At 55.1% G+C, this 15,637-nt stretch overlaps 6 protein-coding genes across 6 annotated transcripts; 2 read left to right on the plus strand and 4 right to left on the minus strand.

The window, feature by feature from the left end:
- Nucleotides 1–391: 391 nt before the first annotated feature.
- On the minus strand, nucleotides 392–2,264 carry MONBRDRAFT_22871 (uncharacterized protein; the record flags this gene model as incomplete). The annotated part of the gene is made up of 2 exons (XM_001743305.1): nucleotides 392–1,819; nucleotides 1,914–2,264. 2 exons carry the CDS (start codon nucleotides 2,262–2,264, stop codon nucleotides 392–394), a joined length of 1,779 nt encoding a protein of 592 aa, XP_001743357.1.
- Nucleotides 2,265–2,690: 426 nt separating this feature from the next.
- Nucleotides 2,691–5,490, plus strand: MONBRDRAFT_22872 (uncharacterized protein; the record flags this gene model as incomplete). Its single annotated transcript, XM_001742986.1, has 2 exons — nucleotides 2,691–2,906; nucleotides 3,022–5,490. 2 exons carry the CDS (start codon nucleotides 2,691–2,693, stop codon nucleotides 5,488–5,490), a joined length of 2,685 nt encoding a protein of 894 aa, XP_001743038.1.
- Nucleotides 5,491–5,912: 422 nt separating this feature from the next.
- On the minus strand, nucleotides 5,913–7,910 carry MONBRDRAFT_5742 (uncharacterized protein; the record flags this gene model as incomplete). Its single annotated transcript, XM_001743306.1, has 3 exons — nucleotides 5,913–6,861; nucleotides 6,928–7,676; nucleotides 7,815–7,910. The coding sequence occupies 3 exons, from the start codon at nucleotides 7,908–7,910 to the stop codon at nucleotides 5,913–5,915; spliced, it is 1,794 nt and encodes a 597-aa protein (XP_001743358.1).
- A 15-nt stretch (nucleotides 7,911–7,925) lies between these two features.
- MONBRDRAFT_22874 (uncharacterized protein) lies at nucleotides 7,926–9,025 on the plus strand (the record flags this gene model as incomplete). The annotated part of the gene is made up of 6 exons (XM_001742987.1): nucleotides 7,926–7,994; nucleotides 8,113–8,160; nucleotides 8,263–8,363; nucleotides 8,500–8,644; nucleotides 8,736–8,782; nucleotides 8,884–9,025. The coding sequence occupies 6 exons, from the start codon at nucleotides 7,926–7,928 to the stop codon at nucleotides 9,023–9,025; spliced, it is 552 nt and encodes a 183-aa protein (XP_001743039.1).
- Nucleotides 9,026–9,273: 248 nt separating this feature from the next.
- MONBRDRAFT_35873 (uncharacterized protein) lies at nucleotides 9,274–12,890 on the minus strand. The gene is made up of 8 exons (XM_001743307.1): nucleotides 12,632–12,890; nucleotides 12,262–12,520; nucleotides 11,907–12,172; nucleotides 10,968–11,770; nucleotides 10,415–10,838; nucleotides 10,122–10,303; nucleotides 9,695–9,966; nucleotides 9,274–9,607 (listed from the first exon to the last, which is right to left on the minus strand). Exons 1-8 carry the CDS (start codon nucleotides 12,676–12,678, stop codon nucleotides 9,374–9,376), a joined length of 2,487 nt encoding a protein of 828 aa, XP_001743359.1. The 5' UTR covers nucleotides 12,679–12,890; the 3' UTR covers nucleotides 9,274–9,373.
- Nucleotides 12,891–13,309: 419 nt separating this feature from the next.
- Nucleotides 13,310–15,310, minus strand: MONBRDRAFT_5745 (uncharacterized protein; the record flags this gene model as incomplete). The annotated part of the gene is made up of 4 exons (XM_001743308.1): nucleotides 13,310–13,408; nucleotides 13,950–14,209; nucleotides 14,331–14,463; nucleotides 14,678–15,310. The coding sequence occupies 4 exons, from the start codon at nucleotides 15,308–15,310 to the stop codon at nucleotides 13,310–13,312; spliced, it is 1,125 nt and encodes a 374-aa protein (XP_001743360.1).
- Between the last annotated feature and the right edge of the window lie 327 nt (nucleotides 15,311–15,637).

Below are 15,637 nucleotides of genomic sequence, written 5' to 3' on the forward strand. Positions count from 1 at the left end.
ATCGTGTCATTATTGACTGTCTGCCCCTGTTCATGGTGTGTGAATTTTGTTTGTTGATTTGTTGGGCTGTGAATGAGCTTTTATTCACCCAATGGTGCGAGCCTCATAAGCCGCAGCGCGGCACAGCCGTTTAACTGCCCTCAAATTGATCCCTAGTTTCAAACGGCACTCAAATTCAAACAATGATTACTATCGTGCAGGAAAGCGAAAGACTTATTTTTTTTTTTTGTTGTGATTGTATGAAGTGGAAAACGATTTTGAAACAGGTTTTCAAGTTTCTGACGGTCCAATCCCCACAGTATGGTCACTAAATTTTCGAGTTACAATCGATAAGCCGTGACGCTGTTCTTCCTCAGACAAAGCAAGCGACTTTGATAAGAGAGTACCGTGCCTACTCTGCAGCGTCTCCAAAAAACTCGCTTGCCATATGGTCGTGGTCGTCGTGCCGATAGCGCTCGAGAATATGTCGCTTAAGGTACTGTCGACGGGTCAGGTCCTTTTTCTTATCAATGAAGCATGCGTCGAGGGATTTAATGTCCAGCTGCCGGATGGGTGCCGATGGCACAAGGTTGGAATGGTCTATACCTTGCTTCATCAGCGTGTAGAGCTTGGGCTGCCCCGTCGGCCTGTGACGCACCAACACGCAGCCTGGAATGTCTTTCCGGAACTCAAAGTGCGCGAAAGTGGTGATAGAGGGCACGAGGCCATCGAAAAACCCCTCAAGGTATCCTTTCCAGTCTCGCCAATCAACCATATTGCCGGGTACACACGCTGACGACGACTTGGTGCTGGTCGCCACGGCGTGCTCGACATCCAACGGGGTCCAGATGTCTTTGCTCTTCACAGCTCGCTTGATGAGACTAAAATGAGCATCACAATGATTCTTGGTGTGCCCAGCCACCATAAAGTGAAGACGAATGGAGTCATTGCGCTGTGTCGCGACTCTCCATGCGAGGTACCAAAGAATCCATCTATTTTTATTCTGGCCATCGCAGTTGTCGGCGTGAAGCTCCAAGTTGCGAATACCGGGCAGACTCTTCACGCGCTCGGATGATAGCGTATGGTGAAGCATGGCACATACTACGTTGGCGTCGTTTGCCATTGGCCAATGCCCCTCGACGAGGGGGAAGGTGAATTGCGTTTTGATGTTGCTGATTAGTACGCCGAAAAGGTCCACATGGAGTCCATTTAACAAATACATCTGGCCTGGCTGTTTCTGAAGACGCGGCAGAAGAAGTTTCTCGGCAAAGTCAAACGTCACGTGGACATACGGCACGCTGGCTTCTTTGGTATTGCTCCGCAGAAAGTGGTAAAAGTCACGCTCTTCAAGGTAATGAAGGCGGTGAGCAGTGAGGCCATCCGCTGCGGTCTCGTTCGTGGGTGCTTCCTGCTTCAGTCGGAAGCAGAGGTCGCAAAAGTCGCTTCCAGTCCTCTGAATCCGAATATTAGGCCGGCTTTTGCTCCACAAATCGAGAAATGACTTTCGTGCCAAAGGGGTGGCTCGAGGGCTTGCTGCGGTTGGGTTCTGGTTTGCCTTCTCAAGCTCGGCCATCCCCGCATATGCCTCCTTGTATGCGTCATAGACATCCTTCTTCTTGGTGTGTGATGGTAGAAGAAGCAACGGCGCGCCCCGTCTACTGCCTCGTCCAGTGGGACAACAGTCGGCCTCTCGCGCTGCAAAGGCATCGAGAAAAGCGAGCGCAATGCGCGTATGCGCTCTCTGACTGTCTTTGGTTCCTGGTTTGTTCGAGACGTAGGGGGTGAACAGCATGCTACCGGCGACCTGAGCGTGGTGAACAGCCAGTGTCCTCTTGCTGAGCTACAACCACAGAATTTTGGTTCGCATCATGAGAATATCAACAAGCATCATGGAGGAGGGGAAGGGAGATAGGGGGAGGAGATGAGAGGCCAACCTGCGTGAAGGCGCTGAATCCACCCGGGCAAAGCCTTTGGCCGCGCATGGTATAAGTCATGATGGAGTACCTTTTCTGCGTCTGCCCGCCTGTCGGAAGTACACCGCCGACACCTTCGGTCGCGGGCTCGTTCTTGCGACGTTTGGGCGGAGGGCGTCGCGGATTGGCCACCAAATTAGATTCTGCACCTGGGGCTGCCGCATTGGCGAACATGATGGCCCTGACATAGCCAATGCGCTCTGCCTCTTTGAGCTGCCGGAAGCTCACAGCAGTATCCACGTGCTCCGTGTTAGCACGATCAAAGCATGGCTGGCATGAAGGGGCGCATGTGCATTTGCAGTCCGGGCTCATGGTCCAGCTGAGAACCTTTGAGCGAAGTTGCTCTATATCGCCAGCGGGCGCCACTTCCACTGCTGAAGGTGGGCTTTCTGGCTCATCGTCGCTCTCATCAAAATCACTCTCCTCTTGTCCATGATCGCTGCCCCCTGCAACATTGCTGCAGGGATCGTCGTCATCTCTCTCGGGGGCTGCCGGGATGCTGTCATACGCGTCGGCCACCAGAGCGGCATCACCAGGATCGCCGTCCATGAATAATCACACACACACACACACACACACACACACACACACACACACACACACACACACACACACACACACACACACACACACACACACACAAAAAGTGACAATTGACGTCATCCAAGCACAAAAAGGTGAATCTGTGTATGGTGTGTCATCGACACATCACTTTGCCACTTGTACGGATTGATCGCCATGGCGCGACGACCTCCGACGTGTGGGCCTTCAAGCCTGTGGAGACTCTTTGCAGTGTTGTGGCTGCTAGCGTCGTTTGCGTTTGCTGCCGAAGTTGTCGTTCACAATGGCAACTTAGCCCTCGTGGTGGAGAGCTCCAAGAAAGTTGTGATTGCCGAGCCCAGCGAGAGGGAGGCGGACCTTTTTACCGATGAAGATGCGCGGCTTCTGACACAGGTGAGCGATTGTTCACCCTTGGCCCCGCTGCTTGAGCACGCTGCTTGGAAGCTGCTGTCAAAACAACTTATGCTTGCCTCCGTCCCGTGCTCGCCACCCTGGCGCCATGACATAGGGTGAGGTTCGGAGCTTGTTGGCCACCATGGAGGCCGCCTTTGCCGAGCGGCTAGCACAAATGCAGGCCCAGCTCAATGCCAAGCTCAACGTCACCGAACTTGCGGCCACCGTGGATGCCATGCTCGTAGACACAGCCAATGCCTCGGCCCTGCGCACCCGCCTGCAGGGCGCCGAGACCCTCGCCGCTGATAACAGCCAGCGTGCTTTTGCAGCTGAGGAGCGCCTCACCGCCCTCGAGCAAGCCAATAACACCCTGGCTACGGTCGTGGAGTCGTTGGCTTCAACCAAGGCCGATGCCACGGACGTCCGCACTGACGATCAGATCCGGGCGATCATGACAGCCATGGTCAACAACGAACCCGCCAACAACGCCGTGCGTAACGCCTTGGATGCCAAGGTGGATGCAGTTACCCAATACGCTGACGAGGACGCGCGTGACCTCCTCAACGACATTGTCAACAACCCGGAGGGGGACAACAACGCCCTGCGTCTGGTGCTGGATGATTTGGCGACGCGCCTGGGCGCGGCAGAAGCGAGCCTGGGCACGGACTGCGGTGCTGCCTGCGCGGCCGGTACATACGAGGCGACGGCATGCAATGTCGGGGCTGGGACCGCACGCGTGTGCTCAGCATGCGGTACCGGATCCTTTTCCTACGGTGGATCCGTTCCCAGCTGCACCAACTGCGAGTCGTGCGCTGCAGACGATTATGAGGTGCACGGCTGCACGGCTTCCTCGGATCGTGTCTGTGCGCGCTGCACCACGTGCGTGCCTGGGCGCACCTACGAGACGACGGCATGTACGACGTCGACGAACCGTGTCTGCTCAAGCTGCGCAACGTGTGCCAGCAACGAGTACATTGCCAGCGAATGCACGGTGAGCAGCGAGCGTGTGTGCAACGCGTGCACAACCGCATGCGCAGCCAACGAGTGGATGGCTGAGCCGTGCAAGAGTGATAGCAACGCCGTGTGCCAGACCTGCACGGTCTGTGAGGCTGGATTCTACGAGGCTCGGGCCTGCTCAGCAACCGCGGACACACTGTGCCTACGATGCACCGACTGCGGAGAGGATGAGGTGCTGACGGCTTGTAGTGCTTCAACGGACACGGTCTGCCTCGCTCCCAACTGGGGCCTCAACGTCGACCTCAACGCCTCATTGGTCGTGGAAAACCAAATCGAGGTGCGCTTCCCCATCAGTGGCTTTGATCTGGAAACATCGAAACTGCACAGCACCTTTGTGCGTGCTGGCACCATATTCGATGGCACGACCATGACAGTGACAGATGCAGGCTTCTATTTTTTGGCCTACAACATTCGAATCGACCACATGTCGGAGGAGTGGGTACATTGCAACTACATCTTCGACGGGGTGAATAATCCCACGGTCAATGGTATGAGCTTGGTGCGTGGCACAATGAATTATGAGCAGTGGACCTTCTCCAATGCCGGAATCGTCAAGCGGGCTGCTGGCTCCAACATGACCATGATTGCGCGTGCGGTTTCTGACACCAACTTTACCGTCCATGAAGATTCTGGTATCTCAGCGTATCGCGTTGAACCCACAGAGGGTCTTTATGCCTTGTTGTTAGAAGATGTGGCGGTGACATCCGCAAATACTTGGTACAAAGTCAACGGCTGGACTGCTGAAAAGCCAGAGAGTTTGACCAACTACCTCTTTGGCGGTACGCTCGAGGACTCTGCATACGTGGTCAAGGAAAGTGGCATTTTCCTCCTCGGCGCCACTGTTCGCTTGGACCAACCAGGTAATGCGGCAGCCAACTCTCTCGACTATCATCGCCTTGTCATTGCCATCAATGACCAGCCGGAAATTGCTTCGCCACTGCATATTGTGCAAGGCATGCCCTTTCCCGATGACTATGTCGTCAATTACGTTGGTGGTTTGGCCTGGCTCAACGCCGGGGATCGCGTCCAGCCCTATGGCTTTAACAACGTGGCGTTTGATTTCCGCTACCGACCACAGTCACATTTCACGGTGGCCAGACTCGAAACCAGCTACGCTTTTAGTGCCACCATGACGAACCATCAGCACGTGACGACGACTGACTTTTTTGAAGTGACGGCCTGGACTGTCACGCCCGCCACTGCTGCCTTTTGCTTCAATAAGGGCGGTGCATTTGATGTGTCTACCGGACGCTTTACTGCGCGTGTGGCTGGGTATTACTATGTTGCAGCCAACATTCGCTTGGATGATGTCGACGCAGCCACCCAGTTGATGGTCGTCATCAAATCCAGCGCTGACGAGACATTCACAGATGCGGGCCTGACTGCCGTGCGTTCTCCTTATGGGGGAGCCAATCCGCAATACCAGAGCTTATCGCCGGTGGGTGTTTTGCACCTGCGTAAAGGCGATTACGTCTCGATTCACGTCAGAGTGACTGGCTTTACCGACTCATATATTGTCCAAAGCGAAAGTGGTTTCAGTGTCGCCCTCCTCGACGGCCCCAAGTGACTGCGTCTCCCGTTCCTCCCGTAAACGTGCCGTGCCGTCCATTTTCTGACTAAAGAATTGATTAACAACGCGAGATGGTCGGGACTTAGGCTCAACGTGTACCCACAACCGTGTACCTGAAGTCTTCTCTTGCGCTATGTTTTTTTGTTTTTGTTTTTTGTTTTTTTTTTTACATGTAAATTTCCAAAAGAAACAGAAAACAAAACAACCTAACAGTCCCCTAAAGGGATTGATTCTTGACACCTCCCTGGCCCCCGCCCCCCGTTTTTTTTTCTCTGCGTCATTCGATCGTATTTGCGCTGTCGCGACGGGTTGGCCGGTTTTCTCCGTTCTCAAAAATATGCAGCATAGCCAAAGTTATGAATTATCTAAGCTACACCCCGGCTGGGCCTACTGCTCGGCTCCTGCCCCCTCCATGCATGTTACTCGTCCTCTGCGTCGCTTGCAGACGCGTCGTCGGACACTTGGGTGCCGTCAGACTGCCCCGCCGCGTGGCCAGGTGGAAAACCCTCCTCGGCCTCGCTGTCCGACACGTCGTCGCTGTCACTGTCACTTCCGGCACCCTCGGCGTCAGCGATGCGCTGGAGCAGGTGGTTGAGCTTCTCGAGCCTTTTCCACGAGTGGTCAATGCAGGCAGCCACGTCGTCATTGCTCAGGTCCCGGAATGACGCCTGTAACGCCGCCTTGACCTGAATAAAGGTTCGCTTTGTGTGGTACGTCCGGCCTACCCGGCCTTTCACCTGAGCCCAGATCAGCTCCATCGGCTGAAGGTCCGAGTAGTGTGGTGGAGAAAAGAGCACCTCATGTCCCGCTGCGACGGCCTTGGTCACGGCCACGGGCAGGATGTTGGCTCGGATCCAAGGCTCGACCTGCGCCCAAATGGCCTGCTTGGTCTGGCTACCATCCACGTCCAGGCCCAACTGACGGCAGGCAGCGACTAGATCGTCCTTCTTCTGCGACCGTCGCGGGGTGGATGCTGGCAAGGACTTGTGGTATTTGGCATTGTCCATAACGATGATGGCGTTCTGAACCCCCATGCGCGCCAGCTCTGCAAGCAGCACATCCATCCACGTCGCAAAATAATCAGCATTAAACGTGTCGTGATAGTCCTTGGTCTCCTCGCTCTGCTTCCCACCGGTGAAGATCTGGACTGTGTTGCTGAGCAGTTGAGCGTGGTGCTCCTCGCACCGCTCGGCCTCGGGCACGTTGGGGTCGGCGCCAATGATGGCGCCGATGAAGCAGTAGCGTTGGCCCTTGTGCAGCAAGGGTGTTGTTTCACGTGTCTCCTCGGGGTCGTGGAGTGTGTCGTGTTGGGGTCGGTAGTGGTGGTGGATATAGCTCTCATCCATGTACACAATGCGGCGGTGTTTCCTGTTGGCGAGCATGGTCTCAACGTATTTGTCGCGGAGGGCGATGTTCCGCTCTTTTTCCCTTTACTTGATGGTGCCTTGACGCCGACCGCGTAAGCCCAGATCGTTGATGAGGCGCTGCACGCAGCGCTGGACAGCGAGCCGCTGCTTGCCGCCCACTTCGCGCAGGTGCGGTGGCATGAAGCCGTTGTCGCAGAGGAAGCTGGTCAGGGTGTCTGCAACCACCCGTTCGCCCCGGCTTTCCTTCTCGAAAAGGAAGTTGCGGATCGCGACACGCAAGGCTTTGGTGCGCGGGATGCGTCGGGGCTGATACCCACGCGGTCCAGTGAGTGCGGATGGAAGATAGAGCTCCCGAGTCTCCACAAAGGCTTGCCAGGCGCGGCTGCAGAGGTTGCTTCGGCGCCCGAGGGCTTGTCCGACTTCGCGAGCCCAATCGTGCTTGGGCGGTCGGCCTGGCCGTTTCGAGGCCAGCCATGCCTGATGGCGCAAGAGGAGATGCGTGGACACGACGTCCAGGACTTCCACAGCCAAGGTTTGGCGCCCAAGTTCGCGCCGCTTCTGTCGTACCCACGCACGGCCCTCCTGCAGCAGCTCAGCGTCCACATCCACCTGCTTGACGCGCTTCTGGCGTTTAGCGGCGGTCTGCCCACTGGACGGCCGTGTGCGACGTGGTGATCCAGGGGGCGGTACACTGACGGCTGACAACGTGACACTGTCCATTTTGTCATATACTCCTCGGGATGCAACCTCGTTCGGCGGCGGCCGGCGTGAGGAGCGGCCGGTGCGCGGGGAGCCAAGCGAACCTGACCCAGACACCTGCGGAAGGCAAAAACTGATGAGCCTGAAGAAAAAGCACAGAGCGAAACAGTGAAGAGGGAGTTATGAATGAAACAATCACTAAAGTTGTCGGGGACTGAAACACACACACACACACACACACACACACACACACACACACAAATTGTCATCATATCTCCGAGTTTCCAGAAGGGGCACTTTTGCTCCTTCATCCTCCTCATCCTCGTCATCACCAGCATGGGTCGCCTTCATCGTGGCATCGGGGCCATGGCCGCTGGCGCTGCCTTGCTGATGCTCATCTCCCTTATGGGCCTTGGCAGCGTTCATGCACAGATGGTAGGGGGACGAACGAGGATCGAGCTTCAAGAAGGCTTCACTCACTGCTTCGCTTGCGTGGCCTGCCTGTCCATGTGAATGCACCATGGTCGGTGTGGATCTGGATGCTCATACATAGGAGGGCTTGACCCCTGAAATGATGCAGGGAGGTCAAATCTCACCCGAGGTAGGAAGCTTTACACACGGCCTGCGGCCCATGTTCTGGTGTGTCTCTTCTTCCCGTCGCGTCCACCACCTGATCCAAGCTTCGGATCGGAGGGGTGTGTAGATGCTCAACATGATGCAGAAGAAGAACCGTGAGGGCAAGCCTGCCATGTTCTTCCTCACTTTCGTAGCAGATGATCGAGAGACAAATGAGCGACTTTCTGGGTCCGTTTTTTTTTTTTTTTTACCTGGCGTGGGAAAGGGGGAGGGGGGTGAGAGAGAACCCACGCTCGGTCCCCCTCAAGTGTACAAGAATACAAGTGCTCACCGCTCGCTATTTGCTGCTCTGGCTCGTGCACAGTGATTATGTCACCGCTCTGCGCCAGGCTCATCACGAGATCCAAGTTTATTTCATTGAGGATGACAAGGCCCTCTATTCGATCCAAGACGGCAAGCACCTCGACGAGATCCTGGACTACCTGAAGGCACAAGACAACATTGCGCAGGTTCGACTCTTCCCCGAGCGCTTCTTTTTTCTTAGGTTTGGAGACTTTTGCGCAGTGGTGCAACTGACATGCTGTGATTGCCAACATGTAGATTGAGCTAGATAGTCAGAAGCTGATGAAACCTCACCCAAAGGACGAGTGCGTCTTGCTTGACGGGCGTCCGCGTCGATTCTGCTCGCAGCCGATACCTGTCACTCGTTCGTAGTTCTCACGTGTTGGCAATGATCCGCAACTTTCAGGGTATCAAAGACCAAGGTGGACCAAGCAGACTCGGAACGTCGTGCCAAAGAAGAGCGCTTGCGCAAAGCTCAGCGCCGCATCAACAAGGCCAAGGCCAAAAAAGCCAAAAAGGGCCAAGTAAAGGGCAAGACAGAGCTGTGAGAGCTGCGAGCGTGCAACTGATGTACCTTTAACCAACCAACTTGTCTTGGTGGCACAGCCACAGGGGTGTTCTCAATCCTCAAATGGCCCAAGCACCAATAATTTAGCATCTGAAACTTCTCATTCCTGCAGCGCTTGGCGTCACGAACGTTTTTTGTTTGTTTCCCTTCACGCTTTATTCAAGGAATCTTCAAAACGAAGCATCAATCCATCAAAATTTGATAGTCCATGGTCATGTGAAAGTCAGTGCATAGGTGGATAAATTAACATGCATGTGATCACATGAAGCAAGAAGATAACGTTCGTATAATTATTTATGGTAGCAGAGCTTGATAGAACCCTCGCCAATTACAAGCTATGGAGCGTGGCGTAGTGCTTGGGTGCGTCGTCGCGCGATTCGCCGCTCACGCGATGATAATATTTGACACCAAAATCATCTGAAATGACATGCACCCATTCCGGCCCGGGTGGCGCGTGACTCAGATAGACACGTGCACAAACTTGCTTCAAGAGCCAGGCAAACACGGTGTAGTCGAGGTAGCCGCTATCAGCGATACCACTTGCATCGTAATAGTATTGTTCCTGCATGGCAGATAAAATTATCATATTATGCCTTGTGAGCAAGGCAACCAAAAGGTCCTGCTTCAGTTTCGGGTCGACAGCACGCACCTCTTCGCGAGATAGACCGAGGCCCAGCTCAGGGGCTCGAAGGATACCAACAAACTCTTCAGGCAGGAGGTAACCACGGCCCAGGCGATCAGCAGCCAAGAAAGTAGTGAGGGCAAGCCGCTCAAAATCGTCGCGCGGCCGTTGGTAAATGGACGGGTAGTAAAGCGTGGCGCTGGGCGGCAACTGGACTTCCACCCGGCCCGTCGCCCGCTCCAAATAGATCACGTCCCCGCGCTCGCGTGAGTAGATTTCAACCCATGATTCCGAAGGCGCTGAAAGGCGGAGGTATTGGCAAGGCAAAGCGAAGCAAAGCAGGCAGCGCCAAAGAGGACCAAGTAAGAGTAGCAAGGGCCACGCAAGCGGGGCTGCTTTCGGGGCTGCTTTCGGGGCTGCTTTGAGCTGCATGGACGTCTTGAGTCAGACTGACCTTTATCGGCAAATATGCGCGTCAATAGAGGGCGCATCAAGGGCACAAACTCAGCCCATTCCAATCGGCCATTATCGTCCAGGTCAACGGCCTGCATAACCTGAGCAGCTTGCTCGTCGTCCAAGACCAAGTTGAGAGCTGGCGAAGCCATAAGTGAGGCAAACTCCATCGCGTCCAGCGACCTATACGGTCAGTCAATTTGCCCAGCGCAGATGAAAACAAGCTGCTCGCACCACCACTTGGAAACGAATCGGCATGCAGCACAGCATGTGGAAACATCGAGATCTCCTTACCCATCGCCATCCAGGTCGGCCTGTAAAAACGTTTCCTGGATCAAACGGTCAAAGATGGCATCGGCTGCATTGGCATGAGCGCCGGCTTGCCGCAGAACGTTATCCAGCTCCTCGGTTGAAGCAGCATCTGCCTTGGCGGGGCTGGCCAGCACCGAAGAGAGAGGTGCTGCATTTTCGTCGTAATTTCTGGAGAGATGTTTGCGTGCTCGATAGCCACGAAACGCCGCCTGAATCTTGGTGGCATTGGCCTCCAACAAAGACAGCGCAGGGTCATCTGGCCAAACTGGCTCAATCTGTGATGCGCGTCGCGCTGCACGTCGTCGAGAGGCTTCCTTGCGCGCTTGATGACCGCGATAGGCAGCCTGAATCTTTATGGCAGACGTTCGACGCTGGTTTTCGAGACTCGGCTCCTGCCCTGGCACCGCTGTGGACGAAGAGGCGTTTTCGTTGCCAACAGGGGAAGTTAGCGCACAAGGAAACCCACAATGAGGTGGTGAGTAAAGCGATGGCCCTGTCATACGCCCCTGTTTTTGTCAAGCAGGATGCAACTCACCAGCAATTGCTTGGTCCGGGACCGGAGCAGGCGGCTCCGCGCAGCGTGGCTCGCTGACGCCTGATGCTTCAAAAAAAGTGGCACCAGTATCGTCTGCTGCTGTGCTGTGCTGCCGTGAGGCCAGTGCCGAGGCGTGCGGCGTGTAATCGACAGGTGTTTGAACCAGGGCGCCGGGTATGTTGGCAGGACTTGGACCCGAGGATGGCTTCGACCTGGACCGTGAGTGAGCCGAGGACGGTTTTGACGCGAACTGTGAGTGGGCTGGGGTGTGAAGGGAAGGCTTTGCTGACGCCAGCGAGGAATTTGTCCACAACTCGTGAGGACGGCTGGTTGGGAGGCGCGTGAGAATTTCTGGATCTTCTGCCAAGAGTTCTTGGCCCCTTCGATAGGCATCAAGGAGCTTCTTGGTGGTTTGCAGGCGCTGTGCCGACGCTGCTGATGGAGGGTGGGAAGCGCGGATACTGCTTTTCTCCTCGGCAAATGCAAACAAGCTGGGAGGACGCGCGCCTCCTCGCGTAGAGCGTGACGCATTGACGCGGGCAGACGAAGACATGCGCTTGACAGATGCGCCGCTGAGCGCACGCGATGATGCAATACGAATGTGATCGGCATCTTCACCCGCCAGACTGAGCAGCGAGAGTGTGGAGGGGTGGCTCGGAAGAAGATGGCTTTCTTGTCGTTCTTTGCGCCGTGCTGAAGCTTGACGTGGAGGAGAAGCAAATGGGGAAATGTCCTTGGTGGGGGATGGGGATTCGCTCACGTGCAGCGTGCCGACTTGGGCTAGGCCTTCCCGATTGATGATTCTGAGCAAGAGACGGAGCATCAGAGTACAAAACGCAATAGCGGCCTCACAATCCCGCACATTGACGACTAAAGAGAAAAGGAATGGATCTCAAACCCCGTAAAGGTTGGTTGTTTCTGCCACATTCAGCCCCTTACCTGTAGTTGAAAGCAAATCGGTTCTTCGCTAGAAGGACGTCTTTGAGTTGTACAAACACGCCGTGGTTGTGGGGGCAGCGAAAGTAGCGCTTGCCCCTGATAATGCCGTCATGAGTGCCAATTGCCTCGTCGAGGTGCACGCCGACGTGCACGGGCGAGCCGGTATAATCACTTCGAAGACGCCCAATCCACTTCACCACGCCTGTGCGGTCCTCGGTTAGCAAAACGCGCTCGCCTACGCGGAACGGGGGCTCATCGATTGAGGCCTGGGCCGTGCAAGGTGAGGGTAAAATGCGCAGCGAAGGGTGGTGCAAATCAAATACGGGGGTAATTGGGACGAGCCCGAAGTGCTCACCAGGAGCTGATGCTGGTGCTCGCGGGCCTTATTCTGACGGGCGATCGCGATGCAGGAGGCACATCGACAGCCATTGCTGTTGACAATTGGCCCATTGGGTGAGGCACTATGCAAAGAGGTGGCTGGCTCCCAGGCAGGCAATTCGAGCGACTTTGAACGATGGTGCCGCCTGATGCGTGAGGTGTTGCCGCGGCGCAGACTGGGTAAGGTGCTGGAGGAATTGAATTTGCGCATTGTGCCCCGTGACGTGGGTAGTGATCTGAAGGAGGCCGGGAACATGGGCAGTGACACAATCGCATGGTGAGGTATAGCATCCAACTTGGAATGGCTGGCTGTGATGGCGTTTGGCAAGCAACTCGGAAGCATTGACCTTGACATGGCCCCCATGTCCAGGGTCGTGGGCGGCAAGGGATCCATCAGGCCTTGATGTTGACTGAAAAATTTCTCAACATCGACACCCAGTAGGAAAAAGGCCAAGTAGTCCGCCAGCAGAATAGGAGCGTACACTCAGCCCCAGCAGCGCCCTGAGGCTTGAAAGTCACTACAACAGCGGCAGCGGCGGCGGTGGCTGCCGTCAGCGTGCTCAGCTTCTTCTTGTTGTTGTTCTTGTTGTTGTTGTTGTTAGGGACTTAACGTCTCATAAAGTAAAGGAATTGTCAGCATTTTTGGGTTTTGGCAAAGGGAAAGCAAGCAAAGAAATTGGTTGAGTGATGGACACACACAAGGCCGCTGGCGCGCCACACGTCTGCTTGGACTTGAACGGGAGGTGAATGCAGCAAGTGATAATTTAATTAATACTGAGAGAGAAAAAGGAAAGGACGTCTTAATATGAGGCAAGGACAGGTATGCGGACAATACAAAAGCATGCCGTGGGGCCCGTTCGACAGGCGCAGAAACACAGGCGCATACGCACACGCACACAGGACAGTCTCTCAGAGCCGACGGGCCATGACAAGAAGGACAAGCACAACAAAAGAAGCCGTTTGCTACAATCAAGGGCAGGTGGGGCGGCTTGACCAACAACCCGAGCTCAAATCGATGAAACATATCAGCTAGAATCTCCTGTGGCGCGCGACACCAGTTGGTGCACGCCGTCCATAAGCGATGAGAACACATCTGACGTGGCACGGCCTTCGCTGCTTGGCATCTGCATTGATAAAGACAGGCAGAATAAGACCAGCAGAATTTGACCCGATTAGTGTGTGACGCAGCGCGCCCAGGAAGGAGACAGGGCAACGAATGAGACGACACCAAGACACATACGGCGCGTGCACTTTGAACCAGCTCGACGAGTTTGGCCTCGTCCCCAGAGTTGGCGAGCTTGACAGCTTCAGTTAAAAGGATAAGCTGCTTTTGCAGTGTCTTGACCTACAGCAGACGTGGTATTCAGTTTCTGCGAGATATGGTCAACACAAGTCCAAGGTCACACCACCACATGCTTGCTCGCGGCCCAAACCTGGTGAATCTGAAGCATTTCAAATTTGGCCAAGAAAGTAGCGCGCTTGTGCTGCATTTCAGCCGCACGCTCACTCAACCGCTAGGGTACACATTCGGATTTGAGATGGGATCGCGTGAAGGAGACAAAGGGGGTTAAGCAAGAGCCAGGGGAGATGTTAAAGCTCAAGTGATAAAGCACATTTTCATGCCGTTCACTTTCCGTGACCGCCTCGAAATAGCACAGTCCTCACCTGTTCTGTTGCACCATGCCGAGCACCGTTGTGGCGCTGTAGTTGACGGGCACAGGCGTGATGCACGACGCGTGCTCTGTCATATTCATAGTAGCTATCCATGGTATCCTGGATGACCGTCTCCACCAAGGTGTTCATGCCTTGCAGGAAATGACGCAGGCAGCCAGACAAGTAGGCGCTGCGATAATACTGGCGCTTGAAGGCGGTGGATGAATCCTCAAGTTCATCCAAGAGGGATACGGAACGCACTGCCATCTGACCTGTAAGATGTGATTCGAGATTGATCGAGTGGTCAGACTGTTATCAGCGCACAGTCCATTGCACGAGGAAGCAGACGGCCAGCGCACCGCGACCAACATGTCAACGGCAGCAACAACTTACCAAAGTGCAGGCTAAGTTGTTGCTCAAGTTTGCTCACTGATTGATACTGTTGCAAGAGAAGGGTACAGATGCGCACGACCTCGGTCAGTGACTGCTGCACCCCTTGAACCTCTTTCATCTTCTCATCCACCTCCTGGGAAAATGCAGGTGATTTGGTATGGGCATAAGGCCGTTAGACAAGGTATTGTGGTACAAACGGAACCTGAGGCTAAAAGCGGTGGGTGGTGATCACAAAAACAGCAGCAGCAGCAGCAGCAGCAGCAATAACAGCAATAGCAGCAATAGCAGCAATAGCAGCAATAGCAGCAATAGCAGCAATAGCAGCAATAGCAGCAAACCGGACAAACCTGATCCAGTTCTTCTGTGGGAATGCCAGAAATACGCTGTCGCACGCGTTGCTCGGCCATGAGAAACTGTTCACCCGTCCAGTTCAGAAATGTATTGAATTTGTCCACCAAAGGTTGAGGCGGCTTGCTTGGTAGATCAGCCACATCACTTGAGATGGGATTTGTGAGTGGTTGTCGTGACCCTGGTAGGGATGAAGCTGGTGCTGCCGGCTCGAGAGCCAAGCCAGCCTCGTCTGATGCAAAGGCGGTGGGCGGTAGGGGCGACGCCGGACCTGATGCCAGCACAGCAAGATTGAATGGAGCGTCAGGGTGTAGACATCGGCCATAGACGAAGAAAGAATTCATACAGTGGACTAGGAAATCATGGACCAACAGGCATCCGTCGTACGCACCAACGGGAGACAAGGCGCTGCCTGTGTGATGGTCAGCTTCGGCTTCAGCTTCAGCTTCATGAAGCTGGCGCAGGGGCGGCATCGGCTCTTCCAGAGCAATGCCAGCAGCTAGGTTGGGCTGGTCTTCTTTATCGCTGTCGAGCGGGGCGTCAGTCAGAGGCACATCCATGGTGGGGGCGGCAGCCTCGTCCTGTGAGATTTCTGACGGCACTGTTGCGTTGGGCAGTGGGGAATCATCCATCGCGAAAGATGATGCAGCCAAGACCGACAGGCAAAGACAAATAATGCCTTGGTCTCCTTTCCACCGCAATCGAGGGTCTTTGTCTGCCGAGTCAACGGGCGCTCTATCGTGGGACAGGGGACAGCGATGGATGAGAGACAGACTGGTACACGGAACCCTTGAGAAGAGCCGTGGTATGTCATCACAGATTAGCAAGTGCTGCAATTGTCATGCCGTACACCCTTGGCCAAGCTGACAAGAGCGAACGGTGCCTGAACCCAATTGCCCCGGACACCGGCGTGCGGCAAACGGAACGTTGGCAGTCCAAGAAGACCGCCAACGCTGCTA

The sequence above is a fragment of the Monosiga brevicollis genome, genomic scaffold, assembly GCF_000002865.3.
Source record: "Monosiga brevicollis MX1 MONBRscaffold_3 genomic scaffold, whole genome shotgun sequence".
NCBI classification, from domain to species: Eukaryota; class Choanoflagellata; order Craspedida; family Salpingoecidae; genus Monosiga; species Monosiga brevicollis.